A 15,217-nucleotide genomic window follows, 5' to 3' on the forward strand; every position below is an offset into this window, starting at 1 on the left:
ACATGCTTTGCCAAGAAACACAGTGTGTGCTGCATTCCATACATCTTTAAAATAGCGTTTTGAATGACGTATTTATTGCTCAGCCTTTAATTTGCAGTAGCCTAATTACCTTTTGATAAATCGCCCAACTCGCTTTTTTGATGAACCCCAACAGCTGCGAGTAATCGAGGTGATGGTGTTCTTTTGTGTGGACATACATACAACCTACTCTCACTGTAAAAACTTAGCCTACTGTATACAAATGAACTTGGTATTAAAATGAAAATGGCTTCAGTGTAACAAGTAATCAATATGCTAGGTAATGACAAAGACGTTAAAAAACAACAGAAAGTCATAGGTTTATGTTTCTGGCAGACAATGTTCCCAACTAGCTGCATCCAGGGTCCAGCTGAGCTAGACTTGCCTTGTCTTGTTTTCAACTACATTTAAGTTCCCTGTTTCAGGCTAACTTCTGCACACAAAAACATCTACATTTCCAAAATTCCCGAGCTTAACTTCGCTTGGAAAGTTTCCGGAAATGTACCGCTTTTTTGCAACCCTAGTGCGGTTAGTGTTGTGTGAGGCCTTGCAAGGTCGCAAATGCCAGCACTACCAGGTGTTAAGTTACTGCTTTTGAACACGTTTTATCCTTTGATGATTTCTGGATAACAAAACGTGTCTGTTCTTATAATTACATCAGTGGAGTTTGTTGAAAAGGACATAGATGTCACGTCGCCGATTTACCACAAAGAATGAAGGAAAGACAACTAGGAAGAATGAACGCCAAGTACGTGAATCGTAAGCGGAAACACGCGTCATTAAAGTGACCAATCAGAAGGTGATGACGCAAAGGCGCATATAAAATATTCACAGTGACGCAGTAAGTTGTTGAAGTACAGTACCTACGCCATGTTTTGTTACAAGAACACGAAAGAAAAGTGGTAACGATACTTTGAAAAAAACGTCGTGTTGGTTCAGGAAAGGGAAATACGAAGAATATGTAATGAGTGAATGGACTTTGTATATCACTTGGTGTATTTCGTTGATCCATTTAATCGTAACTTTAAATAATACATCGAATCAAAATGTCGGACGACGCGGCGAGGGAAGATGCCTGTCGAGAATACCAGTCCTCCCTGGAAGATTTGACTTTCAACAGTAAACCACACATCAACATGCTGACCATACTTGCTGAGGAGAATCTTCACTTCGCCAAGGATATCGTCGCAATAATTGAAGCACAAATCGTCAAGGTTTTTATGAAAATAGAATTCTTTTCAAGCCAATATGGCTTCGATGAATGGTTCGTTTGCTAGCAGTTAGTGCTATGATTACATTGAGCAGGCCACGGGAACATGGCGGCCACGTTCTGCTAAGGGTAGTTTGCCAGAGATGTAGCCAGCAAGCTAGCTGATATCGCAAATTTTGTGGTGGCCTAGGGTAACCATTGGTTTACTTTTTTCTCTCACTTGGCTAGTTCCTTTATCATAGTTACTGAAAGTTGTGAAGCAAATAAGTCACTGAATTCCATATTTATAAAAATTTGAATGTGGACACTTAACTGTTGCCAACTATTCTGTTTTCGCTGACGTTATCGCAGGTCTTTTGGAGACCTTCAGCGAGTCAGTTAAGCCAACGTTACTTGATTTGGCTAACGTCAGCTAGCCACCGCCTCTTCAGTCGAAAAGCTAACGTTGCATCATTGCATAACGCTATGCTAACATTGATGGCGTATATTCGAGCATGCCACTATCACGATCACTATACATCGTGTCAGTTAGCTATATTTTGAAATAAACAAATCAAAATGTCCAAATTGCTACACCTGTTAAAATTGGTTTAATAGAAATTCTGTCAAATTGCCGTAAGCTAACGTTAGTCGATTGGAAATTATGGTCGATAGCAACCAGCTAGGTATCCTGGCTAATAAAGTGTCAATAGCTTAGCAGATGCCTAACTAGAGGCCTAAAAGGGCAACACGATCCCACGGTATTTCAGAAATGTAGACAACGGTGAATGGCGAATCTACCAATCTAGTGATTCGACAACTTGCACATTTCAAGTATCACATTTTTTCAGATTAACATTTATTTAGTTTTAATTGCTTCAAGTTTTTGAGATATCTTGACTAAATAATGTTTGCTCACTACCGTCATCCTAAAAAAAATGTTAGCTAACACTGAACGTCTCTGGGTAACTAACGTTACCATGCTTCCGTTTTATGGAAACTTTAAAAGTAAACACATTTCACAACGCTAGCTAGCTCACAAAATGTATCTATAACGTATACATCTATCCATAATGTAGATTAACATAATATTCGCTACCATGTATGTAATCATCCTTTATTAATTGGCAGTAAGTAACTGTTGCTATATGTCTAATTAATGTAGGTAATATAGATCATCGTTAAGGGAGCTGGTGTCTTAAGTTGGGGGGGGGGGCATGCTAACGTTTGTATATTTAAGCTAGTTGGCAAGCTACGTAATGGTTACAATGTGGATGGTATAAATGGGGTTTCAGGGTATGGCCCAACTAGAGCCCAGCATGGCATACAGATCATGTTGCTGAGGCCAAATTTAGACCCCACTATGTAGCAGATGTGCAGTTAAGGATTGCGGTTTTCAACTACCTATTTTTTTAATTCTCAATTTCGAGACAACTGTTCTGTATCAGTCAGCCCCCTTCCACAGTGACTCCATTAAAACATGCAGTTTTATCTTATCAGCTTGGGAATTAACCAAGGCTAGTGGTACACTGTTGATGACAAAGGCAGAGTTCATGGTCAGTAAGTTGGCTAGGTAGACTTTTCACTTGAGTGTACAGGTAGGCTAAGGAGTGGACGGTTCACCACTGAAGAGTTATCTTCATAACATGTGGTGTGAGACCTGTACTATACTAGACGCCATAGTCTGCCCTGTTACTATATGAAGACCCTTTTAATTCAGTTTTCACAATTTAGTTGAAGATAGGGCCAGTTAAATAATGTGTTTGGTGTGCCTAATGCTATGTACCTCAGACACATGTTTGTAGGGTATGCCATACTGAATCCTTGTTCCATGTGATTAAAATAAGGGAATGTGATGGAATGGGAGTATTCTATTTTGTTGAGGTGACTGTTTACAACTGAAGGCTTCATGTAGTTTATCCGGTTTCAATACTTCAGGATTCTGCGCCTATCATGTTTATTTTCTTCCAGTTCACAAATACAGATACACTTGAGTAGTAGGTTTCTGTTTTATATGAATTAAATGTGAATAAATGGTATTTTAATGTGACAATAAAAAATATGAAATGTGATTTTTGTCTTTTTCTTTCCAAGTGTAATTTTTGTATAAAGAGTCACAGCTTCTTAACCAGCAATCAAACTTGTATTGACTAAAAAGTGTGGTTTAAGCAAGGCACTGCCTACATTTCGATCTTTAGTGCTTGCTCTTAGTGTGGAGGTAGTGCTAACAGTAACTTTACAGCAGTGTTTTATCTTGGGGGACTTGGTTGTTAAAACTGATTTGTGTGTTTGCATTGAATACAGAACTTTTCTTTTTTTAAACTTTTTTTTTTTTGGGGCACGTGACCTTTTCTACATCTTAAAAAGGGTGACCTTTTTTTTTTTTAAACCACCTAACAGGACTGAAGACGTGGTTGGCTTTTGGCCAAATCCATGCACATATTCGGAGACTGTACCAAAAACCTAATCTTATTTCTGTACTTAACAAAACATCTCAAAGGGTTAACATTGAACCTAAGACACTTCACTGTGCAATTAAAATGTGCCATTCTAAAAACCTCAACACAACAGGACACAAGTCCTCTTCATTCAAACATTGAAACCACTCTGGAAGAAAAATGGACAATTTTCTCCCTTTTTCTTTGTTTTTTCACCCCCTTTGTGGAAGATGTTTTGCAGAGAAGAATCCCTTGCTGCTGTGTGGACTCAGACACTAACCTTTTTTGCACTCTCGGACTCCTGTTGCCTACGTGCCGGATTTTTTTGTGGCTGAACTGCACATCAGTTTTTTTCCCTTCTGTGACGGCCTGAGTGATCACCTTTTTTTTTTCTCTTTTTTTTTTTTGAAAAAAAAACTTTAGTTTCCCCCTAATTTATCCAGCCTGCACTTTTGTCTTTGACGCTAGAGTTAACCTTCCCTTTTTTTTAACCATTAGCTAATGATGTCTATACTGGAAACTGTAAAGATTCTGTGCACTAAACTTGTGTTCTTACTCCAGGCACCAACTGCAGAGAAGCTTCCTGTTTTGTACTTAGTGGATTCCATAGTGAAGAACATTGGCGGCGAATACCTTGCGGTGTTTGCTAAAAACCTTGTCACTACATTTATTTGTGTGTTTGAAAAGGTATACAACAATTTAAAGCTATTTTTTACATAAACATTTTCATTCAAGTTGATTTTGTCAGCTTTGCCTCATCATTTGTGCCATTGACGTTCTGAATTTGACACCCATGTAAACTAAAGCATACAATGCCAAATGTGTGGGCGAAGCATTTCCACTTCTTTTGAAACCAAATAACTTAGGTTGACCGTATTGGTACACTTTTGGTCGAGTTAATGTTTAGAGGTTTGAATTGTAGCACTTGCCGTTTCCATGGTCACACATTGAGCACTCTCTTAGGGGACATGTTAAGTTATGGTCAACACCTGAGTTATTTATTTTATTTTATTTTTGTTTTAGGTGGATGAGAACATTAGAAAAAGTCTCTTCAAGTTGCGCTCCACATGGGATGAGATTTTCCCAGCAACAAGAATGTACACGTTAGATGTGAAAGTCAATTCAATAGATCCTGCCTGGCCAATTAAGCCTCTGCCAAATCCAAGCATTCATGTTAACCCAAAATTTCTAAAACAGGTAAGAGAACGTACACACACATCTTCACACTTATCACACTGATTATTAAAAAACATCGGGTCACGTTGAATTGGATTTTAAAGAGTGACGATTTTTCTTTGCTTAGACTGAGGAAGCTACCGCTACCGCTACCACTACCCCTCCTCCTGCTCCTGCTACTGCTCCTGCTCCAAAGGCCATTACACCACAGCCTCAACCCACACCATCAGTGGCTGAGAAAAAAGGGACTGAGGAGCAGGCCATTAGGCAGCAGCTGCTCGCCAAGCAGAAGGAGTTGCTTGAACTTCAGCAGAGGAAGATAGAGCTTGAGCTTGAACAGGCCAAAGTGCAACTGGTAAGTTTTAAGTAAACATAATGTTTCCCTTCCAGGGCCAGTGTTGTAAAAGAGAATGTATAAGAATAGTGGTATCATCTCAGGTAGAACAGGTGATGCTTTAGACTAAGTTTGACATTAAGGCAGGCTGTATGTCCGCAGTATTTCCCTATGGAGTATGTGCATGTAAGTTCCTTGTATGTAAATTGGATTTAACACCATATTTTATTATTATATTATACAAAAAACCCTAATGCAAACTAACCTTAGGTTTGAAACCATATGTAAAGCTTCATATTCAATTCAAAAAGTTTTGGAGGTGAAGGTATACTTTTTATTGCTGACGACAGACGAACCGTAGCTGTGTTTATGCCCCCACAACTTAGTTTGGCTTAAAAATGTACAACAAATATTAAACTTTGAACAGTGGCATTGACCACACAAACAGCTTAACAACACAAGCACATTTGAACAAAATATTTTACATAAATGAATATGCTTATGCAAACAAGTGCAATCATCTTATAAAGCAGTCCAAAGGCACATTGAGGGGAGAAGGACAAGCCAGGCATCAGTTACTGGCAAAGCAGAAGGAGTTGATTGAACTTCAGCAGAAGAAGATAGAGCTTGAGCTTGAACAGGCCAAAGTGCAACTGGTGAGTGCAGTAACTGTCTTTTGTTTTCCCCCCGCAGACAAAGAGCTTTCATAAGAGTGGTAGTTCTCTAACCGTCACAGTCTTGGAGTTCAGTAGAGCAGTTGACACAATTAATGTGTTTGTGCAAAAGTTTGCCCGGAGGCAAAAGCAGCTGAAAAATGAGAGGGCTGTAGTGTTTGCAAAATCCAGCAGAGTTGTGTTGATTTCACCCTTCTGTCAAGCAGAGCACTGTGCATGCTTATTAACACTTACGGAGCAGTGAGTGAAGACTGGCTAGAGCGGTTTGATGGCAGAAACGGTTCTGTACTGTATTCACTGTTTCGCCTGCATACAGCAGAGTTTAGTCAGCAGGTCTAGCAGTGTTACATTGCTGACCTTAAAGGTCACGTTTATGCGAAACAAAAACTCAAGTCTCTCAGTAGTATCATTAATATGTGTAATGGAAAGGGGTCATTTTCAAATCTCAGGTTCTTGTGAGTGGTGGTGTTGTTGTTGTATTATCTGATTGTGCAAACAGTGTCTTCTCACATCCATCTTTCCCATGAAGCATTCCTTTGTGTGTCAGCTGTATCCACAAGCACACAGGCGTCGTGTGCCACTCTAATCATTTGGCTGCTATTCTTTGTAACTCAAAACTCTGCCTGTTTCTGCATGCACAAGTAAACCTCTTGCCTAAACACTTGAAGCACTTTTGTGTATTTGCAAACACTGTGATCAGTAAATGACATGGAATTGTTAATCTTTGATCTGTCAGTTGTTAGTGAAATAAAAGCCATGTCAGATGCACATATTCTGCATTTCTGTTGATGTATTGTATGCAATAGAGACCTGTGATGTCCAATTAGTCATGAATAAAAGTTACCTTAAGACTCCTATAATAAACTATTCTATGGGTTATGACATGGATGTGAAGGAACATATTTCAGGTGCATATTTCATTAAGATCTGAATTACACAACCTATAGGCAACAGTCTCATTGTGACACATTGTAATGTGTTGTATTGTTGGGTCAAACTCTGAATCCTTTCCTCCAGAGTTATGAAAGTGTACAGGGAATTAGTAGTTGTATTACAAAGGTCACCACGCCAAGCCTCACCCTAAATATATTTGATAAGAACATGCACCTGTTTAAGTACAGTAACAAATGATTTACTAGTAAGCTATAGTTAAATATCCCATGAGATTTAGGAAGAAGCATTCAGATCTTTCAGGGCATTCAATACTTCTATATTGTAGTCTATGTTAACTACATGTTCTGTCAAGAAATGCAAATGTGATACAAATTAATTTGTCGTAAATCCTTATTAAATCGGTTGGATTGAAGCAAAAAGCAAAAATATAAACCTAGTTTTTCCCTGTCTGTCTGCTTCTTTGTGTTTGTCTTCTAGGCTTTCAATCGAATGGGACCAACCAACCCCCATGTCAGTGCTGCGAACCATCCCACACCCACAGCTACACAACCAGTGTCCGCTCTGCCCAGTAACTCCTGGCCACCCCCGCAACCGGAAAAGGTGGTGACGAGAGATCCGCGCCTAAACAGGCCTGGGGCATCAGCTTTACACGCCAAGGAACCAGCGATGAACAAGAGGGAACCGCATAGTTTCGGCGGTCTGCCAAACATGTCCGAGAAGAGAGGGCCTCCCCCAGGAGAAAAACATAATAAACTGGAGATGAGGAGGATTCCTCGAAAGGAACCACCGGCTGAAGAGAAGATGAGGGCAAGCAAGAAGGAGATGGCTGCCGTGGAGAGGGCAAAACTCAAGTCTGCGTCGCCGGCAGGGAAGGAAGTTCTCGGCAGAAGTAAAAATGAGCCGGAGAATCTAAAGACCCCGGAAATCGTCAGGAAAGACCCCAGGCTGCGAAGGCACGTGGTCGAGAAGGTAGAACCAGAGGAGGACGTGCCCAAAGAGAGGAAAAAAAGTCTGGACAAAAAGGACAAGGACAACGCCAGCAAGATGTTGGAGCATCAGAGGATGGCCAACGCCAGAAGCAAACTCTCCAATGGCTCTCTGAACAAGCAGGAGAAGCCAGACTTCAGGATTAATAAGTTGAGTGGGAAACGGTCCCGCTCCAGGTCGCGCTCGCGTTCACCGTCCATGCCCAAGAGGAAGGAGCGCAGATCGCCAAAGAGCGTAAAGAGCATGTCTGTGTCCCCTCCCAAGTTCAGCAAGGGGAGACAGGGTGCTGGAAAAGACCTCGGTCACCATGGCAACGTCAGAGAGGACCGAATCGCTCCCAAGAACGCGTCAGAACCAAGAAGACCGAAAAGGTCTCACGAGGATAGAGCCGCAGAACCGAGAGATGCTTACTCAACAAGAGAACCTCCCGAATCAAAGGAGAATATCAAGAGATGGAGAAGTGGATGGGAGGACACTAGACAGTAAGACTCTTATTATTCTCCTCCGCTGTTTCCTTAATCGGATGTTGGCCAGTTACTTTTTCCCTTTGTGTTTGCTCTAGGGCGCTTCCACCTGTGCTTCTGTGAAATGCCTTAAGAGAGTTTTCATGGAACCACATATCTTTCTCTTTCTTCTTTTAGTCCAAAACATCCAGAGGAGTCTCCACCTTCCAAACCCAGCATTCCAAGGGTCAAACCCTGGAACCCTGGTCAGAGATCTACGCCGTCCCGAGTGAGACAAAATCGCCTCAGTGTTGACGCCAATCTGCACATCCCAGACGTCCTTAACTCTGCAAGTAAAGCAGACCTGCTGAAAAAGGTTTGTTTTCATTTCTACACGAGTGTGTTGGGCGCTAAACTAAAAAGCCTTTTAAAGCCATACTATTGGTTAACTCTTATTAGTAACAGTTCTCACACACACAACTCAAATATTGGTTAATGTGATTTTATTCAAGGTTAGCCTTATGCCTCCACTCATATTCTGCGTTAGTGACACACAAAAAAAAATATGCCATGAAAAAATAGCATTGCTTTGAAAACTGAGTTTCTTCCTCCGTTTCTTCTGTTTTCCAGGCTAGTAAGAGACATGCAGCTGGTGAAATAACTAGTGAAGAATTCCTCAATGTGGCCCACCAAATCAGACAGCTTTTCCAGTACCAGGAGGAAAAGCAGCGCTCTCATTCATGGGAATCAAGTGATGATGGATTAGTGCCCCCCAAAGACAAAAAAGACATGTCCCCACACCCCCCGATGGGTAATCTAAATGCAGAGCAGTTATACCTTGAGCACAAATCTAAACTAATAAGAACTCGAGTGCAGCGACAAGGTAAGGGTACAAAGCACCTTAGGTAGATGTAAAATACTGTTTAAAATGGAATGATATGGTATGAAGTTATGTTAGAATAGAGGTGCTTTTTGTTAGTTTTATGCCCAGTGGATATCTATTTATTTGGTCAGTGAATGAAGTGCATGTGGAGAGTGAGAGTGAGCAAGATGGAAAGACAAATCTGCCCCTTTATGTTTGCTGTCCCCCTTCCTCTGTAATATGTTTGTAGAAATGTAGGTCATGTTTGTCGTCTTCAGAATAGTTTTGATCAGCCGTTACTTTTTCACTTGCAGTAAGCTGTAGTTGTTTTTTTATATATGCCCTGTTCATATATTGAATATCTGCGTGACCTTTATTCCTCCTTAGCTGATAGAAATCTACAGCGGCAAGGGAGCGAAAGGACATCTCACCCGACACTGGAAGGGGACTCCGAGGCACAGAGGAGATTATCTGACGAGACTCCGGAACTGTTCTCCAGGCATGATGCATCGAGGAAAGGTGATCGATCTCTGCCAAACTCGGGCCACTCGTCGAGAAACACCCCGAGCCCCGGCAGTCTGGACGAGTACCCGAGGCATTCGCCTGCGCCGGCGGCGTTCGGACGCTCGTCTCCACTGAGTGTGGAGATGCAGGAGGACCCCGCCAGCGAAATGAGCCCCATTCCTCGCTTCGAGAGTCCCAACAGCGTGCACTCGGACGAGGGGATTGAGATCGATCCGCCACTGGTTCCCCAGAGACCCGCAAGGAACATGCAGGGGGGGCGGATGCCTGGTGAACCCGCCGTGTCGGTGCCTCTCCACCTGGCCGATGAAGCCGTTGCGCAGCCGAGCGTGCCCAGGAATGAGGTCCCCAACGTCTCGCAGAGGTTTGAAGGCCACAAAGGGCCTCAGTCATCTTACGACGGTGCGCCAGGACACCTGGGTAAGCCCCGAGCGGAGGGGACGCCCAGAACGCACCCGCCAAACGTCTACGAAGGCCCGGGGTCAAAGAGGTACGACGGACCTGGGGGAGGAAACTCGAGGTTCGACGGCCACGGTAGATACGACTCCAACTACGGCCCTCGTTTCGAAGGACCACCGCAGCATGAAGGGGCGGGCAGATACGACGGCGCCATGCCTCACCGTCCAATGAGATTTGACGGGCCTCACTCCCAGCAGGGCTTCGGGAGGTTTGAGCGGCCCATGGGTCACAACAGGTTTGAGGGCCCCGGGCCTGGTCCAATGCAATTTAACCGGTTTGAGGGCCCGCCGAGGTTTAACAATCCTCACATGCAGCAAGGGCCCGGGAGGTTTGAGGCACCCATGAGGTTCCCGCACGGGTCCGTGGGGTACGAGGGACCACACAACCAGCCCGGACCAATGAGGTTCGAGGGCCCTGGCAACCAGCCTTCCGGAATTTGCTTTGAGAATCCCACTGGTCCACCTGGACCAATCAGGTTTGACGGGCAACCCCGATACGAGTGCCCTAGCCCAGCGGGTCCCCCCAGATACTGTGGCCCCCAGAACCAGATGAGGCCGCAGGGGCAGCCCATGTTTAACGTCCCCCAGGGCCCCATGGCCAATCCCGGCTGCCAGCAGCAATCCAACTTCAACATGCCCAACAGGTTTCCGGAGCCTCACAATGCTTTTGGAGGGAACTCCCAGTCTTTCCTCGGACAGCAGAACGTTCCGCAAGGACCAAACTTCAGCGTGCCACAAGTCCCCACCTCCACGGGATTCCCAAGCTCCTTTAGACCGGTTGGCCCCTATCAGGGGCCTCCAGTCGGAAACCTCCAACAGCCTGTAAGTTTGACATCGCACATTTACCATAGGCTTTGGCTGTGGTCTTCTAGCTATTACTTATATCTAAGTATAAACACATCAAAATATTGTGCAGTTTTTCAAAAACTGGTCATTATACTTTAAAAAGTAATTTTTTTTTTGAGTGGATGTGTTCCTCACTGCATACACTTGTGATCCTTCAGATGAACATGATGTCCAACCTCGGTCCACCCTTCATGCCACAGAACCCAGTGCCTTTCAATCAACCAAGTAAGTGTCTTCATATCGTAGCCCTATTGATCACGCAAAACACACATGCCGATGTCCACAAGACAAATCCCCAAGGGCCAAAGTACTGTAGCCACTTGCGGCAGTGATACTCATTCCAAGATGGTGCTGCACCAGTCAGAAACTTTTATATATCTAATGTTGCTTTTGTGTTGTGATGGTCTGTCGAGATTTGCTTTGAAGTTGTACTTTTTAGTCTTTCATAATTTTTCCTTTGAAGGATTCATCACGTTGATCACACACAAAGAGTTTTTACCGTATTGTGCATCCCTAACTGTGAACTGTATACGTGTCCCCTCAGATTCTCAGTTCGGGCAGCCTGAGAGTCACCTCGGGCAGGTGGACGTGAACGACCTGCTGTCCAAACTCATCTCCACGGGCATCATCAAGCCCGCCACCACAGACGCATCTCAGACGGGTGAGTCACTGAGAGAGTGAGGGATCGCTCTGCCTCACGCTCCACTCACATCTCGACTTCAGAGTGGAGTCTTGACCCGGAAGGAACCTTTATAACTGAGATTACCAATGAAAGGCAGGGAAATGTGGGAACAAAATATTCTAGGGGACAGGTGTTGTCACCTTCACGTTTGCATTTACGTCCCTGTAGTTGAAATAACAAGATGGAGAGCACAGATTTTAGATGCAGTAAATGCAAGATTGTTAAATTATTTTTAAGTTATACAACACGATTGGTAAATTGTGGGTGAATTTCCAGGCTTTCCTTCTAAACCTCAGAGGTAACCCCAAACAGGCCACCATAGTGCTGAAAATGAATGTCATATATTTGAATGCTACCACTTTGTCCAGGAGTGTGGGTCACTGTACCCTGAGGTGCTCCTGCAGTACATCACAGAACATTTGGACTGCTTTGCTAAGTTTTCCTTGTCTTATTAGCAGAGACCGCTGCTACGCCTTCATCTCCGCGAATGGTTAAAGAGGAGGAGGAGGAAGAGGAGCAGGACGATGATGATGATGGTGACCTCCCAGACCTGACGAGCTTCTCACTGGACGACATGAAACAGTGCGTACTATTTCACTGCATGGGTGCTGTACAGACGGCTTGATTGCTACTGTAGTGATGATGATGTTGTCAGAGTAGCTTGTGTGGGAGATGTAGACGGTTACCCTTCTCGAGCCCCTTGAGCAACGACTGGAATGAAGTGCTATTCAGACAGACTGTTCTACAGTGTTCGATATCAGTCTTAGATTCTGCATGGTAGTTGTCAGTGTGGCATGTTTTAGAGATTTTAGACTGTCACCCTTTGGCTCATCTTGAGCAGCTACAGTGATCAACTTTTGCCGTTGAAGAGACGCCTAAACGCCTAAATCCATTTGCCTTGACAGGAGATACGAGAGCGTTGTGACCAAACTCTACACAGGGATCCAGTGCTACTCCTGTGGCATGCGCTTCACCTCCTCTCAGACGGACGTCTACGCCGACCACCTGGACTGGCACTACAGACTGAACCGCTCGGAGAAGGACATCAGCAAGAAGGTCACGCACAGGAGATGGTACTACAGCCTCACGGTATGAGCGTCTCTACTTGCATCTCAGGACTTGATGTGCTGAATTAACCTTCTGCGACTACCTGGGTTTAATGCAGTCAGATTGGTGGTTGTCAGGCCTTTTCCTTACATCTTAGTACACAGCACGTCAGACACAGACATTTGTGTGAGTGCTCTTGGCTAAAGCAGCAGCAACAGCATAATCATGAGCACATCGAGTGTGCTAAATATGCTAATAATGCTAAATAATGATTCCTCAAACACTTGGGTTTCATTCCGAGTCAGAAGAAATGGGTTGTTGGGAAGTCGAGATTAACACAGTGCTACTCTCCAGTTCTGTCAGACAGGATTTCTGCCGGGGGGGTAAATCTGAGCTGGGGTGTAACACGAGAGGCCAATCTGCCCAGTCCAGTTATGTGTTGGGGGTGATAACATGATAGCCATTTTTCTCCTCCCAGGACTGGATAGAGTTTGAGGAAATCGCAGACCTGGAGGAGCGGGCCAAGAGCACGTTCTTTGAGAAGGTCTATGAGGAGGTGGTGCAGAAGACCCAGGAGGCGGCCAAGGAGAAGGAGTTCCAGAGTGTCAAAGCTGCGCCTGATGTTGTTGATGAGGTAAAGGATGCCATTGGTTTGGAGTGCTTGTCAACAAACAAAATTACATGATACTATTTTTGTTCCTTTGCGGTCGGTGATGGCATATTTCATTTTTTGCTTGTTTGTGTGTCCAAGTCCTGTGAGATTTGTCAGGAGCAGTTTGAGATGTACTGGGAGGAGGATGAGGAGGAGTGGCACCTCAAGAACGCAATCAGAGTTGATGAGAAGGTGGGTAACAGTGGCTGCCAACAGGCCGTCTCATCCTGCTCTGTGTGCTGAAAGATATTCTCCAAGAGAATAAATATGCTGGTAATAATCGAACCAATTCTCTTTTTTCTTCCCCCACAGACATATCATCCATCATGTTTTGAAGACCACCAAAATGTAAGTGTAGTCACATCTTTTTCTTACTCTTAAAAGACCACCTTACATGTTCTGTTAAATGCAGCATGTCGTAAATGTTCAGACCAGACCTCTTCAAAACTATTGAGCTTGGATGTTCAAATCCAATGTCTAAGTATGAGTTTTATATTCAGTTATTTTGAAATCCAGGTTACTGAGCATGTTTGTGTGTTGGTCTATTTCAGTCAGTAGACTATGGCGCTACAGCTACAGAAAACGGTGCATCAATCAGACTGAAATATGAATTATATAATGCTAAATACCAAAAACTATTGCTGTTATTGATTGGACTCCATATCGCTGTAGCATGTGTTAAATTGTCTTGTCGATGAAAACAAATGTATATCACCGTTCTCTTTCCCTGCAGACGTCTTCGTTTGGGGAGTGCACTCCCTCACCCAATAAGGTTCTTACAGAGAATCCGCTAACTGCTTTGATTAAGGAAGAGGAGGCTGATGAGATTAGCAGTTGCAGTGTTAAGCAGGAGCCCGAGGCATTAAGCACAGACGCTCAGGTGACGGAGGAGGACGTAAAGGTTAAGTTGGAGGAGTGCTGCTTCCCCCCTCTCTAAGTGGTCGGTTATTTAGCTGTGTGTGAAGGGAATGAGAGAGAGAGGCTATTTCTGTACTTGACAGTTCTGAGGCCAGGTCCCTCAGCTATGGATACTCTAAATACATTTTTGTATTTGAAATTGCCTGCTACATTCAGGTGTTTTTTGCTGTGTGAATGCTTATCTGAGTAAAACAAGGTGTACTTTGGAGAAATGTGTACATTTAATTTATAAATAAAGATATTTTTGTTATTTTTGTGTATTATTGATAAAGGGGAACATGGGAATTCTTGTTGACTATATCAAAGGGTGTCTTCTGAAAGTGCACATGGAAATTGTTGTTTAAAAGCAAACAACGGCTAGACGAGGCAAATATTTTTGACTACTAATCTATTAATGTCCTGGAGAAAGTACTATGGATAATTTATTGATTTAAAATGGTTAGGAGTAACCAGAATTTTACACAAGCTTTGATTTGTAAATAAACTTAAACATCTCATGACATGTAGGTTACATGTCTCAAGCCTGGTTTCGTCACTTCTGTTGAATAAAAAAAAAAAAAAGGTGGAATAAAGAATTTTTTTAGGTTTTCATTTGGAAAGATTGTTTTTTTCTTGTTGCAGAGTATTCAATAAATTCAGTTTGAAAATGGTACGTGTTTGAAAAGTGTTTGTGGTGTGCTTCTTGATCGTCATTGAAATTATATAGATTTTTCTTCTTTGCAGAATTTTAATAAATTTAATTAAACTTCACATTCTTGTCCTGTCTCTTCTGTGTGTTTGTGTTGTGTATCAAATACAATTCATGGTTATTTTTGTACCTCTTAATCCAAGGCTGGAGTGGTTATCCCTGAAATGAACCCCAAAATAAGAGATGGTTCTCTCTTGACCAGGGCCCTCATGTACGACCCCTTGCGTAGGATTCATATTTAAAAAGCACTATGTAGGTGTGGTCTAACACTTGTGAGGTAGAGCTACCTACCTATAAAACACACAAAACCCTTGCAAACACCACCAACGGCCCACGTGGCACAGATACAAGTGTGCTAACTGGTGTCTTTTGAGGGTATTGTTGAAACT

General features: G+C 43.2%; 1 protein-coding gene across 4 annotated transcripts; it reads left to right on the forward strand.

Moving 5' to 3' along the window:
- Nucleotides 1-830: 830 nt before the first annotated feature.
- Nucleotides 831-14,890, forward strand: pcf11 (PCF11 cleavage and polyadenylation factor subunit). Of its 4 annotated transcripts, none has more exons than XM_012835785.2 (17): nt 831-1,232; nt 4,207-4,332; nt 4,669-4,842; nt 4,949-5,176; nt 5,686-5,811; nt 7,201-8,192; nt 8,352-8,529; nt 8,784-9,036; nt 9,403-10,817; nt 11,000-11,066; nt 11,386-11,502; nt 11,979-12,105; nt 12,429-12,612; nt 13,049-13,204; nt 13,322-13,414; nt 13,535-13,570; nt 13,956-14,890. In XM_012835785.2, the coding sequence occupies exons 1-17, from the start codon at nt 1,065-1,067 to the stop codon at nt 14,157-14,159; spliced, it is 4,644 nt and encodes a 1,547-aa protein (XP_012691239.2). In that variant the 5' UTR covers nt 831-1,064; the 3' UTR covers nt 14,160-14,890. The 4 variants fall into 4 exon arrangements, with proteins under 4 accessions (XP_012691239.2, XP_031427499.1, XP_031427500.1 ...); XM_031571639.1 differs by having other exon boundaries at nt 11,982-12,105; XM_031571640.1 differs by having other exon boundaries at nt 5,689-5,811.
- The last annotated feature ends 327 nt before the right edge of the window (nt 14,891-15,217 follow it).

Source organism: Clupea harengus, chromosome 8 (genome assembly GCF_900700415.2).
Source record: "Clupea harengus chromosome 8, Ch_v2.0.2, whole genome shotgun sequence".
In the NCBI taxonomy this organism is placed as follows: domain Eukaryota; kingdom Metazoa; phylum Chordata; class Actinopteri; order Clupeiformes; family Clupeidae; genus Clupea; species Clupea harengus.

Coding starts and splice junctions, on each gene's coding strand:
- pcf11 (XM_012835785.2), top strand. CDS start 1,065: ATGTCGGACGACGCGGCGAGGGAAGATGCCTGTCGAGAATACCAGTCC. Junction 8,530..8,783: donor AAGCAGACCTGCTGAAAAAG/GTTTGTTTTCAT, acceptor TCTGTTTTCCAG/GCTAGTAAGAGACATGCAGC. Junction 13,205..13,321: donor CGCCTGATGTTGTTGATGAG/GTAAAGGATGCC, acceptor TGTGTGTCCAAG/TCCTGTGAGATTTGTCAGGA.